We start from the raw sequence: 25,760 nt of genomic DNA, 5'->3' as shown, positions 1-25,760 counted from the left end.
CTCAAGTGAATATATTTTGGTCTGGGCATGATCACGTTCAGATTTAGACTTCACTGGTGCTGCAGAGGCAAAGCACCAAAGAAAGAGGAGTTTTGGGGAAAGTGGAAGGACCTTCAACAGAAGAGACAGGGTGCAAGGTGCTGAGGATTTGGGAATGTGGACAGAGGATGTAATGGGTGGAAACAGCAGGTTAGGTGAGGAGTAGAAAAACTGGCAGTGCTGGGTTACAAGATAATTGGAAAGAGCCGATTCCAGGCCCTTGGCTAGGGAGTTATTTCTGAAATTCAGGACTCCTGTGAGCTCATCTCAACAGAAGATAAAAAGCCTGTATAATGCAGTATTATGGTTATGGTTTCATGTGATTTTTGACCCCTGATATCACCACAACTTGATCCATTTTGATAAACATACCATTAAACCAGCCTCCTAGGGCAGATCCACTGTTTACATGTCTGTGATACCCAGCTCAACCATGACTCAGCCATCAGCAATGATGACCTTATTAATATCAACGTGAATCTTCTTAATGCGGACATAATTTCACCCCAGAGGCCAATTCATTAATTAGCATGTCCAGCTATCCTGTCATTGGGCATATGAAGTGGGTAGTACCTTGGCTTATATACTGAGCAAATATGTGCCGAGTAAATATGGATTCAACTGCACATGTAACGACAACAGATGGGGCCATAAAAGTTTGGCAGCAAGAGTGAACAGAGGTGAGTGTAACTCCTCATTCCAGACCTAATTCAGTGCTGGTGGTACTTGCTTGTTGTACTTGCTTTTTTACAGTTGTCTAAAATCAATGTCCATGGAAACGTCTGTTGAATCGGTTATTTTTCATACTGCATAAAGTTGTGTGAGTCATAGAATATCATGGAATAGAGTAGCCTGAGTGGGAAAGGACCCACAAGAATCATTGAGTCCAACCCCTGGCTCTGCACAGGACACCCCAACAATCCCACTCTGTGCCTGAGAGCGTTGTCCAAACGCTACTGGAGCTCTGGCAGCGTTGGGGCCACGACAAACCCTGGGGAGCCTGCTCAGTGTCTGACCACCCTCTGGGGGAAAAATCTTCTCCTAACATTCACTTAAACCTTCCATGACACTGCTTCAGCCATTCCCTTTGGTCCTGTCCCTGGTCACCAGAGAGCAGAGATCAGTCACTGAAGTGTTGCTCTGATGATGTTATGTTTTTAGCCGTGATACACAGGGCTTTTCTATCCCTCAAGGCAATCCCCTCCCTACGTGTAGTTTGCAAAAACACCATTGTCCTGCTGTTTCCAGGAAAGGGTGTTTTAACCATTCTAGTACATCTATTGATGCCTTTTCCTGGTCTTAAAATCAAGAGTCAAACACGTTTAGAAGGGAAAAGAGATTTTACCTTGGTATTTATTTTAAGGATCCTTAGGTGTACACGTCCAGGTTGAATGCACCGAAATGCACCCCACAATGCACACCCCCAAAAGATCTGGTATATCATTATAGCTCTTACTAATTAGCATATCTATCAAAGATCCCCCAATGAGAGGCTCGAGTGAGCCCCCCTCCCCAAGGAACCTTCTCCTGGATGGTTCTATCTTGGTTTACAGAATGTGTTCTGGAGAGGACCTTGGGGTCTGGGGCACACTGATCCCTAGCTACCAAGCTTCTAAAACGTTTAGTCTTCTAGCTGAACAAACAAGGCCAAGAACGTAGGCAAAAAGCACTAAGAACACAGGAGTTGTAAAAAGGTATAACAGGGGTATAAAAGAAAAGGCAAAAAATCTTCATGACATCACATTGTGAAATATTTTTGCATGTTAAAATGAAACAGATTGAAGTTAATTTAATAATAATTATCTCCCACAGCTAATATTTGATGCAGACAGTGCCAGGGAGGGCACACTGTGATCACTAACAAGGTTAGGAAAGGATTTCTTCTCTTGTACAACACTCAGAGATGTTACTCTTTTCCCAAGTATTTGAGATTGGCCACAGGCAGCTGATGAATGCTCTGTTAGCTGGGCTGTTGGTTTATTGTGATGTCAGAACTCTCCTCCTGTTCTCATTCACTGGATGATCCTTCTTAACCCCTTTTAAAAGAAATTTAAAGTTTGCTTGATAAAAAACAACCATCAGTCACTGCACAGATATAATAATTCCAGTTATCTGATAGAAAACCTTTTGATTCCCCAATCGCAAAAACCTTTTGAATTGCTAATTTCCCAGGTTGCCCAGGGAAGTTGGGGCTTCCCTATCCCTGGAAGCATTCAAGGCCAGGTTGGACAGGACTTGGAGTAATCTGCTCTACTGGGTGGTGTCCCTGCCTATGGCAGGGCATTAGAATGAGATGAGCTTTGAGGTCCCTTCCAACCCAAACCATTTTGTGATTCTGTGATTCTATGACTTTTAAGGAACTGCTGTTGGGAAAAGGATGGGGAGAGATCTAAGGATGGATGGCATCTTGTGCTTTATCTGCCTAGCTGGATAAAAATCCACATAAACTGTTGAGCACAGAAGCAGTTCACCAAATCTGACACCAATGAGGAGAAATTCAACTGATATCTAGGATGGGAAAAATTTCTCCAAGTTTATTTGCACTCTTAATCAATGTTTTTACTTTCTGTTTTTTGTGCAATAGCGAGCTATGTTTGGCAAGAAAGGGGGGAGCAGATGTTGTGAAAATGTAAGTATTGTCATCACTCATAACTTCAAGTGAACACAAACAGATGTGAGGAGAGACAAAGTAGAGGATGGGGGTAATATTTGGCAGTAGATGCCAACCCCAGCCCTGAGCTGGCTATATCTGGCTAATCCATGTAGTGTTTTAGAGCCATGCCAGAAATGCTTCCACTGGTTGGAACCTTTTGGCATCCCTTGGTGGGAGCAACTTATGCCAGCACCTGTGTGATTGTGCTGGGTTTGGGTGACAAAGCTTTGACATGGGGGTGACTCCTGTTAGGAGGTGCTGGAGCTTCCCCCCATGTCTGATGGAGCCATGGAGGGCATGGGGGTGCAGAGTCCTCCCTGCAGCTCATGGGTTGTCTGAAGGAGGCTGTGACACCATGGGAAGCCCAAGCTGGAGCAGGGGGAGAGTGTGAGAAGTCCAACCCCTTAGGAGGAAGGAGTGTCAGAGACAATGTGTGCTGGACTGACAACAGTCCCATTCCCTGTCACCCTGCACCACTTTGAATGAGGGGGTAGAGAATCAGGAGGGAAAGTGAGCCTGGGAAGAAAGGAGGGGTGGGGGAAAAGTGATTTAAGATTTGGGTTTATTTCTCATTGCCCTGCTCTGATTTGATTGGTAATAAATTAAACTGATTTCCTCAATCTCTTTTGCTCATGACAGTAACTGGTGAGTGATCGCTCTCTGCCCTTATCCCAACAATGACCCTTTCATTGTATTTTCTCTCCCTGCTCAGCTGAGGAGGGGAGTGAGAGTAGTTTTGGGAGGCACCCACTGTCCAGCCAGGGTCACCCCACTACAGTGACAATCCAGAGAGCAGTGTCATGCACTGCCTGTATCATGAGCTGGCTGATTCTCAGAGCCAGACTGGCTTTTCTGGCAGCACCTTGGGAAATTACTGGGTATCTGAATCCACAGATTCAGGGCATGCTGGCAGTTCTCTGTGTCCCAGGAATATAGATGTATGTAGAAATAGCCTCTGTGTGCCTCCATTTCTGTATAGCCTACAAGGGATTTGCAACCTATTTCTCATCACTCACACCTTTTTGGTTTTATGTTGCCTTTGAATACCAGGTCAGCCCATCACAGCAGTTCTAAACTAAACCCAAGATTTCATCCTCCTTCTTAAGGCCTCAAGCAGAAAAGGCAAAATCTCTGAGCAACGGTTTTGTTAGAGATAATTGACTGACAAAAAAAGCCAACCAGTCTTTAGACTGTTTTCTTTCCTATCTGCTCGACACCCGTCATTATCCCAGTAACTCACACAGAAATCACTAAGGCTCCCACTGAGAATCTTCCTCAGACAGGTAACTAACATTTGAATTTCTAAACACAAATGAATTATTGAAATGTGGTGAATTGGCTATTTCCACCTAGTCTGCTGTCTTTGCATTGCTGCACCTAAACCATGGTGACCCTTTTAGAGGGAAAAATGTGAATAGGATCTTTTTCCCTTTTATTTCTTTTAGTAATAAATTCTCAGCTGTTGAATCTTTCCTCACTCAAAACTATTTCTGTAAGTCCAAACACAATCATATTGCTGGAGACAGACCAAAGGTAACAGTTACCCAAAAACTCCAAACACTGTCAACTTTCTCACACCTTTTTTATTCTGTTGAAAATGAAAGGTCTGAAATTGTCACCCTTCGTGCTGCAAAGGACATCCTTGCTGTGTGTCCAGCAGAGTTTGCTGCTTTGCCCACAAATTCAGAAGAGGATGACTTTTAAATTCTTTATTCTTCCTTGCTGAGGTCTTTGCTGTTAGAAATTAAGACCCAGAAATCCTTGGAGATCATTAGCTTGTTTTCCAGGGTAGGACGGTATCCTTTTTTTCAGATCCTCTTTTTTTTGCTTACACAATTAGAATCATAAAATCACAGAGTGGTTTGAGTTGGAAGGGACCTTAAAGCTGATCTCATTCCACCCCCTGCCACAGGTAGGGACACCTTCCACTAGACCAGGATGCTCCAAGTCCTGTCCAACCCAGCCTTGGACACTCCCAGAGATGGGGCAACTGCAGCTTCTCTGGGCAACCTGTGCCAGGGCCTTACACCCTCACACGGAAAAATCTCTTCCCATATTGCTTCCTAGGTTGTTCAGAGCCCCATTCAGCCTCACCTTGAACATTTCCTTTTCCCTCCCCTTCAGCCTCAGCGTCTCCCCACGCCTCAGGCCCACAGTGTGTGGGGTGATCGGGGAGCATTCCCGAGGTAGGGGGGACACAACCCCACCTCTGAGGGGACCTTTTTGGGCTCACCTGTGGAATGGCGACATCCCCAGGATGCTGGTGGGACAGACCCCCAGCCAAGCCCTTTCCGCAGTCCATGGGGGGCAGTGGAGCCCAGCACAGGGCTGCTCCATCCCAGGGCAGTGCCTGCCCCTGCGCCGGCACTGCTGCGGCACCTCCAGTGCTGGGGGCAGTCCTGAGCCCCGCAATTCAAGACAAACATTAAGGGGCTGGAGCGTGTCCAGGGAAGGGAACGGGGCTGGGAAGGGGCTGGAGAATTCCTGAGGGAGCTGGAAAGGGGCTCAGGCTGGAGCAAAGGAGGCTCAGGGGGGACCTTGTGGCTCTGCACAAGTCCCTGACAGGAGGGGGCAGCCGGGGGGGTCGGGCTCTGCTGGCAGGGAACAGGGACAGGAGGAGAGGGAACGGCCTCAGGCTGGGCCAGGGCAGGCTCAGGGTGGACATCAGCAGGAATTTCTCCACGGAAAGGGTTGTCAGGCATTGGAAGGGGCTGCCCAGGGAGGTGGTGGAGTTTCCATCCCTGGAGGTGTCCAAGGAATGACTGGATGTGGCACTCAGTGCTCTGGGCTGTTTGACAAGGTAGGTGGGGGAGGGGGGGGGGAGAGGGTCACAGGTTGGACTTGGTGATCCTGGAGGTCTTTTCCAATCCCAACGATTCTGTGATTCTCTTACTCCCATTAGCCTTCCTTTAACTGGGGGCAGTGCTTGTGCTGTATCTGTGCCAGCTGCTGCTTTCTGACCTGTAATATTTAACTAATGGAGAGCAGTAAAGGGGCTTTCATTTTACACCCCAATTTTAAATCGACTAATTTCCTGGGAAGTGCCATTTCATGGTTTGGGAATTGCCGTGTGCTTTAAACTCTGCTTGTTAAACTTGCTGAGACGAGAAACTCACCCCTAAGTGAAGAGTTCTGCAGCCGTAGGACCTAACCAAGAATTGCTTCCACTCTTTCTAAACTAGGGATTGTAATTAGTGGAACCATCCTGTGACTCTGTGATCCCCTGTCCGCCCCCTCCCCGCCGCCATGGCCGCGGGGGTGACGTCACTAGCCCCGCCCCCCGGTTCTCCCCCCACTCGCGGCCACCGTAGCGGGATCGGCGGAGGCCTCGCGGCGGCCGATGGTCCGCGTTGTGCCGCCGCCCCCCGCCCGCCCCGCTCCGACCCGGCAGCGGCCGCAGATGGCGCGGCGGGGACCGGGCAGGCGGGGCGGGAGGTCACCGGCACCGCCGCCGCTGCTGGCGCTGCTGCTGCTGTTGGTGTTGGGCCCCGCCGCCGCCGCCGAGGAGGTGGCGGTGTCCAAGGAATGCGACAAGCCGTGCGCCAACGGCGGGCGGTGCCAGCCGGGCACCGGGCAGTGCGAGTGCCAGCCTGGCTGGGTGGGCGACCAGTGCCAGCACTGCGGGGGGCGCTTCAGGTGAGACCCGGGGGGGCGGGGGCTTGTCCTGGGGTGGGGGACGGAGTGCGGGGACGCGTGGGGTCGCTGTGGGTGGGGGTTGAGGGGCCGGTTTGGGTAAGGGGTTGGTTCGGTGTTCGGGGCTGGTTCAGGAGTGAGGGGTTACGTTTGGGGTACGGGGATGAAAAGGTAGCTCAAAGGTAAGGGGCTGGTTTGGAGTGAGGAGTTGGCTCGCAGTATGGGGGTCTGACTGGTTTGGGTATGGAGCGGAGTGTATGGCAGCCACAGCAGGGCTGGGGGTGAGGGACGGGGCAAGGGAGAAAGGAGGGGACACAGGAATGGGTCGGTGGCCCGGGCCAGATTGCCCAAAGGAGCACTTGAGGGAATTAGGGAGGTGGGTACGAGAAGCAGGTTTGGGCACTCAGAGGGGGTGGGAGGCTGAGGGGGGTCCAGGGATGAGTGAGGGCAGGAGAGTCGTGGTGCGAGGGGAAGGGCCGGGTGACAGTAAAGGTGAGGGGCGGGACCAGGTGAGGTTAAAGGTGAGCGGCAGGTAAAGGTGACAGTAAAGGTGAGTGGCAGGTCAAGGGGACGGTGAGGGACACTCAGGTGATGATAAAGATGAGAGACAGGTCCAAGTGATGATAAAGGTAAGGATGCAGGTGTTAGAGCAGGATAGGAGTGTGTTGAGGGGACAATAGGGGCTGGGGCCCTGGCTGAGTGAGGGCAATGAGAGTGTGAGGTGGGATGTGGATGTAAAGGGATAGGCAGGAGCCATGCAGGGAGACAGAAGGGATTTGGATGCAGAGGGAGAGGTGGATGTGCGGAGACAGGCTTGAGAGGTGACGGCAGCATGGGGTGATGGGGTGACAGTGTAGAAGGCTAGATCTGGAGGTCCACAGAGGAGGTGAGTGGTTGGGGCTTCCTGGGGGAGGTCTGGGAGCAATGGGATGTGGGTGTTGAGTGTCCCAGTTGGTGAGTACAGGATATTTGTAATGCAGAAAGGCACCTCTGAGGGGGTTGAATTTTTGGTATTGGTTGCCTGGGGTTGCAGAGGGGTCACTGGTGATGAGTTGTGACTCTCAGGGGCTGTGTAGGAGCAGGGATGTGGTTGTAGGGCACTGGATCAGTGGGGGTCTGGATGTGATGGATTGCTGAGCCAGGAAAATGTTGGGTTTAAGTTTTAGTAGGTCTGGACAGAAAGTAAGGCTGGAGGGGAGTGGGTAGGGGGGGATATTTTTTTGGCAGCAGGGTTAGGTTTGGGGACTGTGTAGATGGAAGTCTAAGGATGATGGGTGAATGGGGGCAGGCTTTGTGTGTGGGTATGGCTGGAGGTGGAAGCAGGTGAGAGCAGTGAGGAGCAAGTGGACAGAGGAGGACAGTGTGGGTGTGGGACCAATTCCTGGGTGGGGAGAAGGACTAATGTGGAGATGGGAGTAGATCAGACTGAGAACAGGTTGGAGGGGAAGGGTGTGCAAGTGGGTGTTAGGGCTGGGTGGAGACTCTAGAGGTGTTTGGGGGGTTAAGGACGTTCCTCTTGGCAGATCAGCAGGTGCTGGTTTTGGTTAAAGGTTATTTCAGGAGAGGTGTGTGAAGGGGAGAGAAGCAGTATCCTTATGGGAGTAGGTGATATTTGGGAGGCTCATCTTTTGGAGCTTTAATGCTGCTGGCTCTTGTTGAAGGACAGTGGGAATCGCAGCCTGGTGGAAAGAAGCTCCTGGGCTTGTGGGGAGACAAGACTGGGCAGCGGGAGGGGATTGAATGGGACACACGGCATTGGCAGAGTCCTGCTGCTTCAGAGTAATTTTTTTTGAGGGAAAAAAGGCTAAAGGGGGAGGCTCTGGGCAGGGGGATGGAACCCCCCTGGCTCTGCGCTGGTCCAGGCCACGTGCAAACGTGTGCATGTGGGAATGAGGGGTGTCTGCACAGGACACTGATTTTTGGGCTATATGATGATGGAAAGTGGATTTCTGCAGTGCTGGGGCCAGTTCTTTTAGTGTTGGGTTTCTTGGTTGGGTTGTGTGTCTGAAGTCTATCCCACAGGATGAGAAAATGGAAATCTTCTTGGGAATAGGCTGGGAGTGCTCCCTGGCTTCTCTGTTATGGCAGGGGTTTCTGTAAGATGGTTACCTGCCTTGGATTCGTCAGCTGTTGCAGTGAGAGAGCCAGTGTGTGTGTGTCTGCATGCATTAGGTGAATTCCCTGGGAAGGGCTGATTCCTGGAAAAGAAGGAAATGAGAAAAGGATGATTATCCTAGGCAGTGACTGCTTTCTTGGGGAGCTACTGAAAGCGCCAAGCACTCTTCGATGACATTCCCTATGGATGTGGGAGAAGGATAACTGTCTGTATGACCTAAAGTCATGGAAGAAAAATACTTCAATTTTTTTTATTCCTGTTTATTGACAGTCTGTAGATGGGTGTGTGTTGCAGACAGTTTGCAAGGGGTTTTGTATAGAAACAATTTCAGGTTAGGCAAGCCCTGGAAGTCCAAACCTGCCTTTTTCATGTCTTTTTGCCACTGTCATTTTCTTTTAGCTGGGAGAGAGCTTTACGGAATAGCCTCATACTTGTTACTTTCTTAGAGAAACTTAGGTTTTTTGTCGTTTTAAGGGGACTGGATTTGAGAAGCTTCTTTTCCAAATGGTGATGCCCGGTGAAAAAAAGAATTGATATATATTCACTGCTAATAGAACCTCAATTTTTAATCCTCTTACCTGTTTTGATAAAACTTCTTGTTTCTTTCTCACATATAATTCTAGTCTAAAATTTTGCCTGAAAATATAGTACATGTTTTCTTTATAGATGATTTTTCTGTTTATTATTTTATTAAGGAGTTGAAGTTTCTAGTAATGTTTTTAAACTCGGAGCTCTGAGAAGTGCAGGCGAGCAATGTTCAGAGCTTTGCAATCATGTGTCTTCTTTCACATGCCTTGAGTTTGCTCTGTGTCCTGTCAGAAATGGCTCTGCAGGAGGTTTTTTTTGGTTCATGATTGTCAAGGGTTTGGCTTTAAAGGACTTGATGTGGTATTAGGCACTGTAGGTACAAATGGGAAGTAGAAGAGCAGGTGAAAATTATTTTCTAAGTGTGGCATATTCCATGTGCTTATCTGCTAGACTGAGAGATGTAATTAAATTTGGCATGTTAATCATACTATCTTGATGTATATGATGACTATATTTGTGGCCTTGACTATTTTCATTTACATTGTAAAGATACACCTTGTGCTTCACTAACCTACTAATCTCTCACATCTTGTGTTCACAGTGAAGGATGAACATTGTAGCATCGAGTTGCAGTCTGCTAATATTCTGTTTCCTTTTTTCCCCTGAGAAAAAGTTTTGGGTCTGTTTTAGACTGCAGTTAGATGTTTAAGTGACATACCCCAGATCAGTGGTGCTCTTTAGAGGTAGAAGGCTGATTTAGGAAGGACTTCAGGTGACTTTTTTTTAAGATGTGGAACCAGCCACTTTAGTTGTTCAAAGATAAACACCTTGGTGTTAATGGAAGCTGAAATAGAAAACACAGAATGTGCCTGATGTGCTTGTCTTCTATTTCAGTACAAACCTTCGGTGGGCTCTTGGCTGGCTGGAGGCTGCTGTGGGCTTCGAGCTGCCATGATATGGGCAGGAGAGGAGCTACTGCTGGGAGGGATGAGTAGTTCTCCAGTCACAGATCTGCAGCAGCATCCTGAGTTAACATTTGGAGCAGTGGGAGCTTGGGAGCTCCAAACTTGAGAGTGAAATTGGCAGCATTGAGTATTGTACAACCAAAACGATTCTGCACACTTGGTTAACAGCTTCTTCAAAGCACTATCTGCAGCTCGGTGACACAACCTCTTGTCCTGCCTAAATTGAGTTGTGTCAGCCAGCTGCCTAATTAGCAGATGGAATTAAGGTTGGAAAAGCCCTCTAAGATCATCGAGTCCAACCGCCCCCCCAGCACTGCCAAGACTACTGTTAACCACATCCACATGTTTTTTGAACACTTCAGGGATGGGAACTCAGCCACTTTCCTGGGCAGCCTGTTCCAGTGCCTGACCAACATTTCCATGAAGAAATTTTCCCCAATATCCAGTCTAATCCCCTGCCACAGGTGCAACTTGAGGCCATTTCCTCTTGGTTCTGTCCCTTGTTCTCTCGGAGTAGAGCCTGACTCCCCCTGGCTGCACCCTCCTGTCAGGGAGTTTTAGAGAGTGAGGGAGTGAGAACGAGCTCTTCTCATTCTAACCCCCTGAGCCTCTGTTTTTCCAGGCTGATCCCCCCCAGCTCCCTCAGCTGCTCCTCACCAGACAAGGTGGATAAAGCACAGGATAAGAAATGACCTCTGGTTCACATAGATTTATTGTCCTGAGATTGTAAAGGGTTGGATTAACAAATTCAGGATAATGATTGACTTCTTGAACAGTCAGTGTATGTGGACTGTGTGTGTAGGCTCACTGATGGGCAGTTTGATGTATGACTGTAGCTGAAAATAATATTTTGACTATGCAATAAAATACCAAATGATTCCAGGAATATGGATTTTGTATGTAAAGGCACTGGTGTTCCTTTCATGGTAATACTTTTTTTGTGGTGGAAGATGGCAAATGCTAAGCAGGACTTAACCATGCAACCTGACAGTTGGAGAGTAAAAAAAAGGGTTAGCGTGTATCCTTTAAACTCCCTTTTCATTAATATAATGGGAGGAGTTATGTGTTGCTGATTAAATGTTATGAAGGACTTGGTGGTTATAGAGTGTCTTTGGTCAAATAATATTACAGTGAAGAAGAATTTCATCTCTAGATTTGTATAAATCCCAACCTGAAGAGTTGTGAGCTGGAAAAGAACTATCACAATTCTCTTCGTTAAAGTAATAGGAACTTTTGGTCAAAAGCTTATATACAAGCAATTGTCTTTTAAAAGCTACCTGAGGCAGTTTAACGATTTAGGAAGGTCAGGAAGCTGCTTAACAGATCCAAGGATGTTGACAATTTGAATCAAATCAGTTTAAGTGCTCAAATTAGATCTGGGGGCTGCATTTGTGCCTGATCCCCATTCTGTTTCTCCCTTTTCATTAGGATATTGTGCTTTAAAATGATTTTCTCTTCCATACTGCTTAATGAAAGGCTTGCTCAAACACTGTGCACTGATAAAAAAGAATAAGCTATTCAAGTAGGAAATACTTAAACATCATCAATTTTAATGAATACGCTGAGAAAAAAGAACAAATACAGGCTTTTATTTAGTTCTTGAAGGTATGTGTGGTTATCTTAATGCATGCGTATCTATATTTCTGTCTATCCATATGTGTATATAAGATATATAAATATTATATGTTTTGTGGCTTGGAGCAACCTGGTCTAGTGGAAGGTGTCCCTGCCCATATCAGGGGTGTGGAACTAGACGGTCTTTAAGGTCCTTTCCCACCCAAACCATTCCATGATTCTGTTTAAATGATCTGTTCATTGAGAAACTATTGGCTAATATTTAATCTGAATTCTGTGTTATTGCTTCTCTCACTGTTTTATTGGATGATCTGATATTTTGCTAGGGCTGTTTTAAGAACAAAACTTCATCTGTGAAATAATTCAGTATTTTTGAAATATCGGAGTTGTTCTGCAGGTTTTGCTGTGCACTAAATGACCAGCATAAATATTTGACTTGCGGGAGGTTTTGTTAATGTTTGCAATAAGCTCACTGCTTATTTTCAGTCTGCTTTATAGTAAGGAGGCAGTAGTGGAAAATTCAGAGCAGTCAGATGAAACAGCTCTGCTTCACACACATCCAGTGCCTTCCCTATTGGAGCTTTAGTTGTTGGAATTATTGAACACGTCATGGTTTTAACCTGTGAGAGAGAGGAGTAAGTCCTGTCCTGTTCCTGTCTTCCTGCTGAGCACATCTGAGCATTGAGACCTCCTGGAACAGAACAGATAAAGGATAACATTCCTCTGCCTGCCAAATCCAGGGACATATCACTGACTTAGACTTACAAACACTTCCTTATCTGCAGCAGTCACCATTTCTGTCTCATTTCTCTGTTTCTGTAAGTATCAGGGAATACCTGAGTCCCTTAGCAGTTGTCTGACACTACTCTAGATTTTTCCAGTATTTCAGTCTCAGTTGTTCTTTTTGTTATGGATGCAAAATAATCACAGAATGGTTTGGGTTGGAAGGAACCTTAAAGTTCTTCTCATTCTAACCCTCTGCCATGGGCAGGGACACCTTCCACTAGACCAGGTTGCTCCAAACCCTGTCCAACCTGATCTTGAACACTTCCAGGAATGGGGCAGCCACAGCCTCTCTTGACAACTAATAAAATAAGCTCAGGACCAACCAGGTGTTCGTTAACATCTTCATCAATTTACATTTAATGTAAATAGCTTACATTGAAATACCAAAAAATGACTGAGATTAGCACTGTTTTTACAGAAACTTGTTACTTTCTTTAATTAAAAAAAATCAAGGACTAGCAATCCTTTTATCCTGTGTCCTGATAAATTTAAATAATATTTGGAACACATGTGTTGGATTTTACTTTCCTGGCTTGTTCCTCTGAAGCTTTTGTGAGCAATCGAATTTCAAACCCTGAGCTTCCTGTCTATGAAATCCGTGCTGAAAATCCTATATTTAGATAATGCTGTTGCTGACCAAGCTGTTGTCTTACTGTATTAATTTAGGATACCCTTGGGTGGTCTTTTCTTGAACAGTTTCCTTGAAGAATTTTTTTCCAAATTGAAGTTCTAAGCGTAGCACTTGGAATTACCTTCTTGATCAGGTGGAGCTTTGCTTTTTTTCCTGCACTCAAAATATTCCCAGCAAGTAGGAGCTTTAAAATCACATCTTCTAAAGCACAGGAAAAAACCAGAGTAAAACAGGCAGAAGATGGGGTTGAGAATGATGTGATTTTGTAAGTGAAGTAGTTTTGGGGGAGGAGGGAGTTGCTCCAAACTGGAATTCACCGTAAGGACCACAGCAATTTTATGCCAGTGCTTTGTTCTTGCACAGCCACGTGCTCACATCTGCCTGTTAAACCTCTGCAGCATCTTGGAAGTAGGGCTGGAATATTTGGTAATCAATTTTACAGCAGTGAACAGAGATGATAGTTTGCTTTTGTGCACGGCTTTGAATGAAATACTCATTTAGTCACTGAAACACTGAAGCAGTAATGATGTTTGCTTTTTGTTTCCTGCTTTTGTTCCCTTGCTTTGTTTATGGCTGATCCTCGCAGAAGTTCCTTTAGATCTACTTGAGACTGTCACTTTTCCTCCCTTTGCTTAAAATAAATATTTATTTGATGGAGAGGCAGGTTGCTTGCCAAGGTTTTGGTGGATGTGTGCTGCATACAGATAATTCTGGGCACAGTTTGGACTTGAGGAATGTGAAATGCTTGGGATATTCAGAATGTAAGGGCTCTGTCCTTATTGCAGAGTTGTGACATCATAGGGGTTGTTAAGAGCCCTTAATTGCACACAGAACAAGCTTCCTGTAGCAATCTGATAACCTAAATTTGGGACATTGGCATAGTGGGGGATTTGAAGAATAATTTAAAGAAAATGGACTCTGTGTTTTGGGCTGATAATAAGCATCTTAGTGCATCTTGCATGATGAAGAAGAATTTAAACAAACTGAGCAATATTCCTGCTAAAGAGGGGTAGCTGATCTCCAGAGCAGATGGTGCGAAGTACTTCTTGGATACCCCAGGATCTGGATAACATTCCTGGTCCTGATTATGGCTTTATTTGGTAAAACAAGTTTCCTGCAATATCACCAGATTCAGAATTTTCAGTTCCCTGAAAATGCAGAAATGGAATTAAGCTGGTTTAGGGGACACCATGCTGACAGGGGTGGTCTGGGCATTCCAACCAAGGGCTCTCTGATGTGTAAAGTACCTTTTATTCCCTGCCATGCCTGCTGGGCTCAGAGCTGCAGAAGTAAAAACATTGCTGTACACAAACTCATCTCGCGTGTGCTCGGTGCGTGTTGCAAAAATTTAAATAGGGGGTTGTTGCTTCTTGTAGGTACAGGGTGTTACGCATCCTCTTTGGGGTGAAAATTATCCATAATGACCTTTACCATTAGATAGTGCTGCTCAGCTTTACCTGGAGACTTAGGCAGGATGTACAAATACAGCTGTGAAAATCCCAGATTTTCTATTATTTGTCTTTGCCCTCTGTTTCCTGATGTTCAGAAGCCTTCATTTTTTTTCCTGCTAGTTTCTGTAGGCTGAAAGGAAACAAAATAAGGAAAGCTGTGCTAGGAAAACACTCTTTGGAAGACTTTCTTATTAGTGTTTGTATTGCTTGAAAATTTAATACCCGTCTCCAAGGTGGTGCTTGTCTACTCAAAGGATAAGAAGCTTGGCACAGATGAATTAGCGTTTTTTGTAAACTCCTTTTATAAACTCAAATACAGAAAGTGAGAGCTATTTTTACATTCAGAAAATTTAGGTTGGGTTTAATATTATTTCATGGTAAAGGGAAGGACTAACCATGTCTTCAATTACTTTGTGATTAAAAGCTGTTTAGTTTTCATCCCTGCTGGTTTTCAGTCATTGCAATGAAAAAAATTACTCCTGCAGTGGATTAGCTGTGTATTGAGTGGGTTTAGTGTTTTTTTCCCCTCAGTTTCTTTGTGCTTGTGTCATAACCACTTTCCTTCCACAGTCTGGTCATTTTCCACATGTTGGTGTCATGGCACTGCTCCCAGATATTTTGAATGTAAGTGCCCTATCTAGGGAAAATCTATGATTCAGGTTTACCCTGAGCACAGCTTTTAGATTTCGTTGCTTGTTACGATCAAAAATGTGTTTGAGTTCCTCTAAAATAAACTTTTCAAGGTGGCTTTGTGAAGGTTTCTTGCAGCAATGTGCAGCATGTTTCCTGCTGGAGTTGTGCACCTGGCTGTTTAATGATTAATTTACACAGTCAATCTCCCATTAATCCAGAGTGGAGAGTGTCACTTGAATTTTATAGTGATTTCAGAGCTTAGATCTCTAGTGTCTGCCTGCTACATGCTTTGATCATGCTTTTGATTGTGAAATCAGCAGAGGTGATGCCACAAAGATTTCCAGCCTTTGCAAGACCCGAGTTGCAGAGTAGTGTGGAACTGAAGTGCTGACTGGACAGGCCAGTGCAACAAGAAAAAAAAAACCCCACAAACAGGGAAACCTCCAGCATTATTTCCTATTAAGGATTTTTGTGCTGCTAGAAGAAAGTATACTACTGTATCCAAATTGTGAGCATACATCGAAGTTGCTGGCTTACTGGAAACAAAGTATTGCATTCTAAATATTATAGTGGGAAATAATTAGTTTTGAAGTCACTGGTGATTTTAATTTTTTTCAAGGGGACATCAGGAACAGGCAGAATTGTAGGGCGAGTTGCTTTTAGTTTTGTTGAAAAAGTTGAAATTTATTGTTGTTCAAGATACACTATTTCCATCTGCGTTTATTTATAGTTGCTGCCTGCTTGTTTGACAGTGTGTTAGTGCACTTTTGTTAAGGGCTTGATTTATTACACTGAAACACATAACAGGCAGCTCTGTAAATTTGGGTCGGTCGGTGTGTTTCTCACAAGCACAGGTTTCAGGGACTCTTTAAAGTCACTGGTTTTCATTTTGGGAATAGTAATGGGTGTTTAAGTATACCCTTGTTCAACTTCTGGAGGATGAATCATTTTGAGGAGGTGTTGATGTGGTTCAAAGTCAAAACCAGGACTTGACTTCCTGCCTATGCACATTTTTTCTGAAACATCCATGCTAATATTGCTGGAATTTTAATTTTCTTGTGGATGCTGCTGATAGTCTGTTAACTTGTTTTATCTGAATTTATGTGGTGAGCCCAAGGAAAACTCTGAGCTACTGAAAGCATGTTAAACCAGGAATTCCTGGATCATTTCCAGCTTTTCTCAGTACCTGAGCTGATGAGAATTTCTGGGACAGCAGGCAAATGTCAGTACCAGCAGAATTCCCTTATGTGAATGGTACAATAACAATTTCTACACAAGTTTGATGTTTGAGAGGATGGGGATTTGGATTTCTGGTAGAAACAGGAATGTGTGATCCAGCTGGAAAAGCTGAAATTACTTTATAGCCTCTAACTGTACTGTTCCCTTGAGAACAGATGACCACAGACTTCAGGAATCAAATGGAAGTACAGTTCATCATCTAATCCCCTTGGTTCAGCTTCCTTATCAATTAATATCAATATCAAATTATTTATATGTTTTAAAGATGTTCTGATGACGACTCTGTTTACATAGGAATTTGGAGGTTTGAAAGCGTATTTTAATGGCAGTTTTGCATGGTAACTGGTATTCAATTGTCTATTCTGAGAATAATACTGCCCTACAGAAGAAATGTGGTGAAGGTTGCTATAAATATGCCTAAATCATCTTCACTGAGGCTGATGAAAAAGGATATTGTGTGTTAAAAGTGATGGAGTTTAAATGGGATCTTAATTTCTCTATTCAGCACTTAGGGGAATTTGTCATGTGGTATTGAAAGACAAAAAGTCATAATGTGAAAACTGGTTATCAAATCAAAGCTGGTTGAGGCATCAGAGTGGCTTCTGTGCCTGAGCTTTGCTTGCTTGCAAGTGCAAGATGTGTGTGCATTAGATAGGATATGATGCTGGAGGAGACATCCTTTGCTATATTCCCACTGTCTAAATCCCACTGATTTTCCAGTATCCCAGGGCAGGTAGGATTGAAACATGAGTGCAGACATGAAGGTATGGTGACTCACTCTATGTTGTAGACTTGGCCTCCTCAAGCAGTGACCCGTGGTAAGACAGGTTTTACATGAGGTTCACCAGTGCCAGTGAGATCAGGCACTCTGGCTGGGCTGGAGATTCTCCCAGGGAACATGGAGGGAGGTCTTTCCCTTTTTCTTGTAGGTTGATGTAACTTCATATGCCTAGTTCATGGAAACACAGACTGGTTTGGGTTGGAAGGGACCTTAAAGCCCATCCTGTTCTCCCCTTTGCCATAGGCAGGGACACATTCCACTAGACCAGGTTTCTCCAAGCCCCATTCAGCCTGGCCTTGGACACTTCCAGGGATGGGGCAGCCACAGCTGCTCTGGGCACCCTGTGCCAGGGCCTGCCCACCCTCCCAGGGAAGAGTTTCTTCCCGATATCCCATCTAACCCTGCCCTCTGGCAGTGGGAAGCCATTCTGCCTTGTCCTGTCATTCCATGTCCTTGTCCCAGGTCTCTCTCTAGTTCTCTTGGAGCCATTTTAGGTTCTGGAAGGTGCTGGAATTCCGTTATGGAGCTTTCTCAAGGCTGAACCAACCCCAACTCTCTCAACCTGTCTCCATAGGGTTCCTGCTTTTACCTGTGGATTTGAAGAAGAAATTCTGTAGGAGACAACCATGCATGTATCTACTGATTTTTGTTTGCACTTGAATTTTTCATACATTTTGTATTGATTTATAGTTTTGGGTTTTTTTTGTAGCAGAGCCCTTCATGGCTGGTCTTTACAGGGCTCTCTGGGCATTAAGGCTGTCTTGATTTTTTGTAGTGAGTTCAATAAATAAGTCAATTTCCGTCATTCACTGAAGGAAATCTTTCTGTTCAGGTTTAGGGAGATTAACAGGATTCTATGGATACAACTGAAATTGATGTTTCCTTAGTGTCTTGTAACATAATGATTTTTTGACTGATGTGACCAGAAGGAGCAAATTCACACTGAAAATATGAAAGTAGGTGGATGAAGGCCACTACCCATCGATGCTGGAGGGGATAAACCACTATGGATGATCTCTGTGGTAACTGTCATATCTGAAGAAGAAAAAACATTCATTTTGAGGTCAGAAAGCATTGTGGGAAGTTTTTAAGTTCTCCGAACTTAAACATGTGATAAGAGCAGTTGAAAGGTGCTGTGCCTGGTGGTCAAACTGAGCATTGGAAGCCCTTTGACAGGCTGGGCTGTTGATTGGCTGAAGATTAACCACAGGTCAGGACTGTCACTTGGGGCAAGATGCTTTCCATTTAATCTGCAATTAAATTAAAAAAAAAAAAAAAAAGAAAACCAAAGCCAGATAGCTATAATTTTAATGGGGTAAAATATGTACACATGCACATATTTTTCTCTCTCTCTACCATGACTGACTTGCATTTCAACAGAGGTTCTCCTCTGATGACTTTGAGTCTTTTTATAAGCTTTTTTTATGAGTTGTATATGTTCATTATTAGGTCTTTAAAAACAAACTCTTGAAAATTTTGGCCCCAGTGAGTTGTGTGTTGCTGTAACTTCTGTGGTGAGTGAAAATAGCAGGAATGGTAAGTTTCTAAATTTTCTTTTTGGGTTGTTTTTCTTTTGGCAGCTACTTCTGTACCTAGTATGTGTAAAACATTTGTAGTGTAGGTAAAGCTCTACGATTACTGAGATGTGGAGTCAAAGTAATTATTGTGCATGTCACTTATGTTCCTTAATATATAGTATTCTATTTAAGTAATGGAGCTAAGGAGAAAAGAGGACAGGTCAGCAGTGTACATAGTTGTACAAAGTAATTTTGATATATGTAATATGAAGTGTATTATGTCTCATCTCATCCTGATCTTGGTAGCAAAGGTCTTACTGATTATACAGTAAAATATCTTAAAACATTGCTGGTGGTGGTACTGTTCGAGATATTTCCTGACATGTAGAGTAAACTGAATGCAAACTTTTCAGGTGTGGGATTTTGAAATTAAATCCCACTTAGGATCTAAAAATGTAAATAAAATGTTATGAGCTGCCTTTTGAGGAATCCGATCCACAGACTGCACAGGACGTGTCTGTTCTAAATGGGCACTGAACTAAACGTAAATGGTGGCAATATGCCACATACAGTCTTATTCCAGGTCATCTTCAGAAATATTCCTGCAGGAGAGAAGGGGAGACTGAGGTCAGAGCTCACTGTGAACTAACTGCAGCTCCTCCCGAGGGGCAGCTCCGATCTCTACTCTCTGTGACGAGTGATAGGACCCAAGGGAACGGCTGGAGCTGTGTCGGGGAGGGTTAGGTGGATATCAGGAGAAGGTTCTTCCCCCAGAGCGTGGTCAGACACTGGACAGGCTCCCCAGGGAATGATCATGGTCCCAAGGCTGCCAGAGCTCCAGGAGCATTTGGGCAATGCGCTCAAGCACATGGTGGGATTGTTGGGGTGTCCTGTGCAGAGCCAGAAGCTGGACTCAGTGGTCCTTGTTGGTCCCTTCCAGCTCAGGATATTGTGTGATTCCATGTGGAAATAAAGCCAAGACTAGTACAGCAATCTTCCCTGCTGTCCTTGCTTCCTGGTGATATCCATAGCAAACTAGTGGCAGCAAATTACAACAGGATTGAAAATGGGGAAGGGAGATTGCTGTGCATCACTTGGTCTGGTTTGGGGTTTTTTTTTGGGTTTTGTTTTTTTTCCACAGTCGTGGTTTGTATCTTGACTTGACTTGTTTGCTGTGTTTTCGTTGAAGTTTCAGTTCAGAAGGGTGTAGCACAGTTCCTCTCCAAGTGAACTAATACAGGATAGAATTACAGGACTGATTGATGAAGTGATAACAGCTGTGGTGCTGAGCTGATTGGGTACAAGGAGGTACTTTGCAGCCCCTGCAGACAGAGACTGGGCACCATCAGAGTCTTACCTGCCAACCTGAATATGCTTTTAGAGAACTGTTTCCACACCAAGCTTTTGGAGAATGGTGAGTCCTTTCCCAAGCTGACTGTTAAACTGCAGAGCTCATCCCAAGCGCTGGAAGTGAGAACATGGGACACCATGTGTATATATCGTGTTACTTACGTGCACAGAGGGAGTATGTAGGACTCCTAGTCATAACGTTTGGATTGTGCTGCCCCTAAAACAGTCCATGTTGTACGTTGTCCTGATTATTTATATACTGATGGCATTCACCTTCACTGGTTCAAATGAGATTCTCTGCATTTTTCATTGCTACTTTTTTAATCTTAATGCTTTGATTAGATTTTCAGAAGTTTTATTGTATCCTCTATATCCTTAATTCACTTTTAAAACCTTTTCTTCATCTAATTAGAATAGAATTTTACCCTTGAGCAGGTGTATGATAATCTTTTAAGAGCAGTTTTAGAAATAGGGTGAAGAAGGTGAAGAGCTAGTAATAGAAAGTAACATTAGTTGAGTCTTCAGTTTGTGGAATAGTGATTAAAAAAATTGAGGGAAAGATGATCTGCTGTCTTCAGACCCATCAGTCTGACCTTGAGATCAATTTTAAGACTGCGTTAAAGAGAAGAATAAAAAGTACATAGACAGAAATTTCTAGATAGATTTGCCATTTGTAAGGGATACTGTTTAAAATACAATATATATGTGTGTTGGATGTTTTATGAACATCATTTAGGATGAAGGCACCTGTAAGAGATAAATAACTGCAATCTGGGCTTTGGAAGCCTCTTTGATTCAATGGCACCACCCAAAGCTGGACTGCGCTGCATGACCTATGAAGAACTTTTCACCTCAGATGTGGTAGTCAGGAAATCTGGAGAGTTTATCTTACATTCTGTTGTTTCTATGGATATAGAATTACTCAGGCTCCTTCTCATATTATAGGTATGGAAGGGGAGCAGCTGGTGAGGTGTTAAACAGGAGGATGAGGGTTAAAAGAGGGGTCAAGGGAGGGGATTCTGCCCCTATGCCCCGCTCAGGTGAGACCTCACCTGCAGAGCTGCCTCCAGCTCTGGGCCCTCAGCACAGGAAGGACATGGAATTGTTGGAGCGAGTCCAGAGGAGGCACCAAGATGATCAGAGGGATGGAACAGCTCTGCTATGAGGACAGGCTGAGACAATTGGGATTGTTCAGTCTGGAGAAGACAAGGTTCTGGAGTGACCTGATTTTGGTCTTCTAGTAACTGAAGGGAGCCAACAAGATGTGAGGAGACTTTGGACAAGGACTTGGAGAGACAGGACAAGGGGGAATGGCTTCAAACAGAGACAATGTTGATTTAGATTAGATATAAGGAAGAAGCTTTTTATGATGAGGGTGGTGAGGTGGTACAGGTTGCCCAGAGAAGCTGTGGCTGCCCCATCCCTGGAAGTGTCCAAGCTCAGGTTGGATGGAGCTTGGAGCCACCTAGTCTAGTGGAAGATGTCCCTGCCCATGGCGGGGGGTTGAAATTGGATGGGCTTTAAGGTCTTTTCCAACCCAAACCATTTCATGATTCTATTGTGAGAGATAAAATAATGTTTTGTTTCAGGCATAAGAATGTATACTTAATGTCACGTAGGCAAAGATGTAGCTAGCACAAGGCCAGGCCTCAGGAGGGAGCGTGGCAGGGAGGAAAAGGGGAGATAACCGATGCTTGTTACGAGGGAGAGGAAGGGGAGGGCAAGGGAGGTGTTGGTTTGAGTGCAGTAGGTGGTCAGAAAGAATGTAAGTTCCTGAGTACCCAGCCAGTGGGAAAGGGGACAGGGACCCCCACCAGCCAGGGAAGGGTATAAAAGTTTGTGCATTTTAGGGGGAGGTGTGTCTCCTCAGTGAGATGCACCTGACTCAGCTGACGTGTTTATATTAATGTATAGTTTTGCTTCGATGACTTTGTCCTCTTTCAACTTTATTGGTGAATATTTCTCACAATTTGGGGAATTGTCTGGGAGACTTGACCTCTGACTCTGCGGAGCGGGATAATGGGAATAGGGGAAGACGTGGCCTGCTGATTTCAGCAGCCCCTGACCCATTGTCGTGCTTCATGAGGGCTGCAGGTGAGGCTCAGGTGGAGGACTCCCAAAGCAAATGGGGGAAGAGATGTGAGAAAAGACTAGAGTATATGTGTGGCAGCCGATAATACCTGTGCACAGAACCCAAGTAAGAAAAGTGACTGTTAAGTACTATTTGGGTGTCTGGGAATAGCAGGACTGAGTATGTGTGGCTGAGATGCAGATTTATCTGCAAAGTGATTGTGCAGTCCTTCTAACCGCAGTTCCGTCCCTCTGCGAGGAGAGCGGTGGGCGAAGGGACGAAGCGAGATGGGTCGTGACGAAAGGTGTTCTGTGGGATTTTAAGAGATGGGGAATAGGCCTAGTAAGAAGAATTGAAAGAGGGGAGAGAAGCTGAAAGACTTCACTCCAAGCACACCTCCCGACAGTCCTTTGGGGAGAATGCTCAGGGACTGGGGCCCGGAGGGTATGTCTTGCACCCAGGGAAATGATAAAAAGAAAATGATACAGTACTGTATGTTCGAGTGGACTAAGGAACCTATTAGATCTGACCCATTATATTGGCTGAAATATGGGTCATCAGAGAATTGGATCTGTCAGGCTTTAAATCAGTATAAACACCAAGAGACCTTCTGATCAAGACAAAAGTGATCATGCATCCCGTTGGAAAGGGAGCTGGTCTCTCTTTGTGGCTAGGAATTTTAAGGAGAGTAAGGAGGAGAGCAAAAGGGGAAAATGAGACCCTTTAAATAATTTGCCCGCTTCCTGTGCACCAGAGGGAGAACTGAATGCCACAGCTTTAGAAGGAGGGGCTGATGAGCAGGGTGGGATTGATCACAATGAGGGAGGAAATGAGATGGCTCCTTCGATTCAAACGATGCGCAGAACTCAGACCACTGAGTTAGAGCAATTTGAAAGGGATATTCAAAACTTTCTGTTTCCCTCTTCAGATATGACCCCCATTGCTAGTACAGCAACACAGATGTTTCCCTTGCAAGAAGTGCTTATGTGTGGAGCACAAGGGGGGTTAGGGTTTGTTAATGCACCACTGATGAGTGCTAAAATTTGAGAATTTAAAAAAGAAGCGAGTAAGATGCTAAATGACCCTTTAGGATTGGCAGAACAATTAGACGAATTTCTGGGTCCAAAAATCTATACCTGGGATGAAATGCATTCTATTTTGGGGACCTTATTCACAGCAGAGGAAGGGCAAATTATATGGACTGAAGGAATAAGAATTTGGGAGAGAGAAGACCCACCTAATGTCTAGGGAAGAGTACCTGGTGAGCAGAAGTTTCCCATAGTAAGACCTAAGTGGGACCAAAATACAATTGAAGGGAGAAATAGTATGTCTGATTGCAAGAGGCTAGTAATCAGAGGAATAAAGGAAGTGGTGCCAAAGGGGCAGAATTTTGAGAAAGCCTTTGAAAATAAGCAGCAAAAAGATGGGTCACCTATTGCGTGGTTACAGAGGCTTAAAAAGAACATGCAGCAATACTCAGGAGTTGATCCTGAGAGTTATATTGGTCAGAAATCATTAAAGATGAACTTTGTCACCAAAGGCTGGCCTGATATAAAGAAGAAGTTAGAGAAGATTTATGGGAAATCCCCTTAGTCAATGGAAAGAGAATCTTTATCAGTGGGTCATCAAGATGTATAAATGGGAAGTGTTATAATGGTTACGCTGTTGTGGATGGTGAGCGGAGTAGTTTACTGAAGAAAGGAAGATTGCCCAACAACTGGTCGGCCCAGACATGTGAATTACATGCATTGAAGCAAGCCTTGGAGCTACACAGAGGAGAGAAAGGAACAATTTATATAGATTCCAAATATGCTTTTAGGATAATACATACTTTTGGGAAAATCTGGAAGGAGCGTGGATTAATTTTCTCTAGAGGAAAGGAATTAGTACATGAGTGGCTACTCTAAGAAGTTGTGGAAGCTCTTGATCTGCCTGAGGAGATTCTGATGTCCCATGACATGAACTACAGCAAAGGAGGGACTCTGGAAATAAGGGGAAATCAGTTGGTTAAGGAAGCCACCATAGAAAAAGAAACCAAAATGCTTGCTCTAACACCTAGCAGCAAAGTAAAGAGTATAAAAATCCTGCTGTTTACTAAGGTGGAAGAGGAATTCTTACAGAAGATGGGAGGTGTAAAGACTCAGAAAGGCAGGTGGCTATTACCACATGGGAGGCAAATATTGAACAAGGCCATTACTAGAGAAATATTAATTAAACTACAACAAGGAACACACAGGGGAACTCAAGCACTATATGATAAATTTTTAAGAACTTACTGCTGTGTGGGAGTTTACACAGTAGCCAAACAAATGACTGAACAGTGCTTGATTTGTCAAAAGATGAATAAGAAAGTGATGAGTAAAACCCCTAGTGGGGGAAGAACCTTGGCTCTTAGACCTTTCCAGAGCATACATGTAGATTGTTCAGTACAGTGATGGAGATACCTGCTGGTAATAGTCAATGATCTTACCCACAGGGTAGGGGCTTTTCCCACTGCAAGTGCTACCACCTCTAATGTGCCTAAAATTCTGTCAGAACAGATATGGAGTAATTGAGAGGATAGACTCTAATACAGGGACTCACTTCATGTCAAAAACCTTACAGACTGTGTGTGTGGCTTTAGATACAAATTGGAACTTCCACACTCGTTGGTATCCCCAAAGTTTGGGATGTGTCGAAAGGATGAATGCTACACTTAAAACCCATATTACTAAATTAATCATTGAAACTAAACTGCCATGGACCAAGTGTTTACCTTTAGAAACACTAAGAATTAGAACTGCTCCAAGAAAACTTATGGGAGTGTCTCCTTGTGAAATGTTGTTTGGATTACCTTATCTGGGAAGGGAGGAAGGGTTGCCAGTTCCTGAAACAAATGGCCTGTATCTTAAAAATTATTTGCAGGCAATAATGCTCTCTTTTGCAGATCTTAGAAGAAAGGGGTTGCTGCCCCAAACTTCACTCCTGGACATTTACATCCATCAGGTAAAACTGGGAGATTGGGTATTGATAAAATCTTGGAAAAATGACTCCTTGACACTGACATGGGGAGGTCCTTTTCAAATACACTTGACAATTGAGACAGCAGTTCACACCACAGACAGAGGGTGGTCCCATGCAACCTGAATTAAAGGATCAGTGGAGTCACTTCCCAGGGACTGGGCTGTGATACAGAGAAGTAGCCCTCTAAAATTAACTCTTCAAAGATAATCTGTCCTGAAAATTAATAATTTAAATTTTACTGCCTGGATTATAATTTTAGTCCTAGTAAACCTTCTATTTTAGCTAACTCTGGCATTAAATGCTATAGAACCTGGAAAGCTGCTGGAAAAAGTTACAGGGGTTTCACCCATCATGTCTGGCTCAATATGGCATGCTATTCTGATAAACCTACAAAATGTCAGGAAAGGCTCCCTGGTGAAACACAAACCTGCTGGATTGTCCAAAATTTAGGAACATAGGCTCAACCATGCTCATGTGCTAATACAGAAATGGAATACAATGTGGGATTCTCAGTGATGGGATAACTTATTTGGGAAAACCTGGTGGGAAAAGATGGGCTTCTTTCTATTATGTGCCTTTGCTGGATTATTGCTTATACCTTGTCTTATTCCGTTTTATCAGGTTAATTGCTAATGTAGTAGTAGGAATGGAGATGGTCAGAATGCCAGTGAATCCAAACCTAGCAGCTGCTAGAGAAAGAATAGGATACCCAGGAGATCATGGTCCTAAGGAGGCAAGATCAGAAAAGACCAAAAGAAGACTGACATCTTACTTTGCACACGCTAGAGC

At 44.4% G+C, this 25,760-nt stretch overlaps 1 protein-coding gene across 2 annotated transcripts in view; it reads left to right on the top strand.

Moving 5' to 3' along the window:
• The first annotated feature begins 6,017 nt into the window (after positions 1-6,017).
• ATRN (attractin) overlaps positions 6,018-25,760 on the top strand; it is a 154,642-nt gene continuing 134,899 nt past the window's right edge. For both annotated transcript variants that reach the window (XM_039550339.1, XM_039550340.1), the window contains exon 1: positions 6,018-6,328. In XM_039550339.1, coding sequence (XP_039406273.1) covers positions 6,033-6,328 — 296 coding nt within the window. In that variant the 5' untranslated portion in view covers positions 6,018-6,032. The remainder of the gene's footprint in view (positions 6,329-25,760) is intronic.

Source organism: Corvus cornix, chromosome 4 (assembly GCF_000738735.6).
Source record: "Corvus cornix cornix isolate S_Up_H32 chromosome 4, ASM73873v5, whole genome shotgun sequence".
Classification (NCBI taxonomy): Eukaryota; Metazoa; Chordata; class Aves; order Passeriformes; family Corvidae; genus Corvus; species Corvus cornix.
This window is presented reverse-complemented; position numbering and strand designations above follow the sequence as displayed.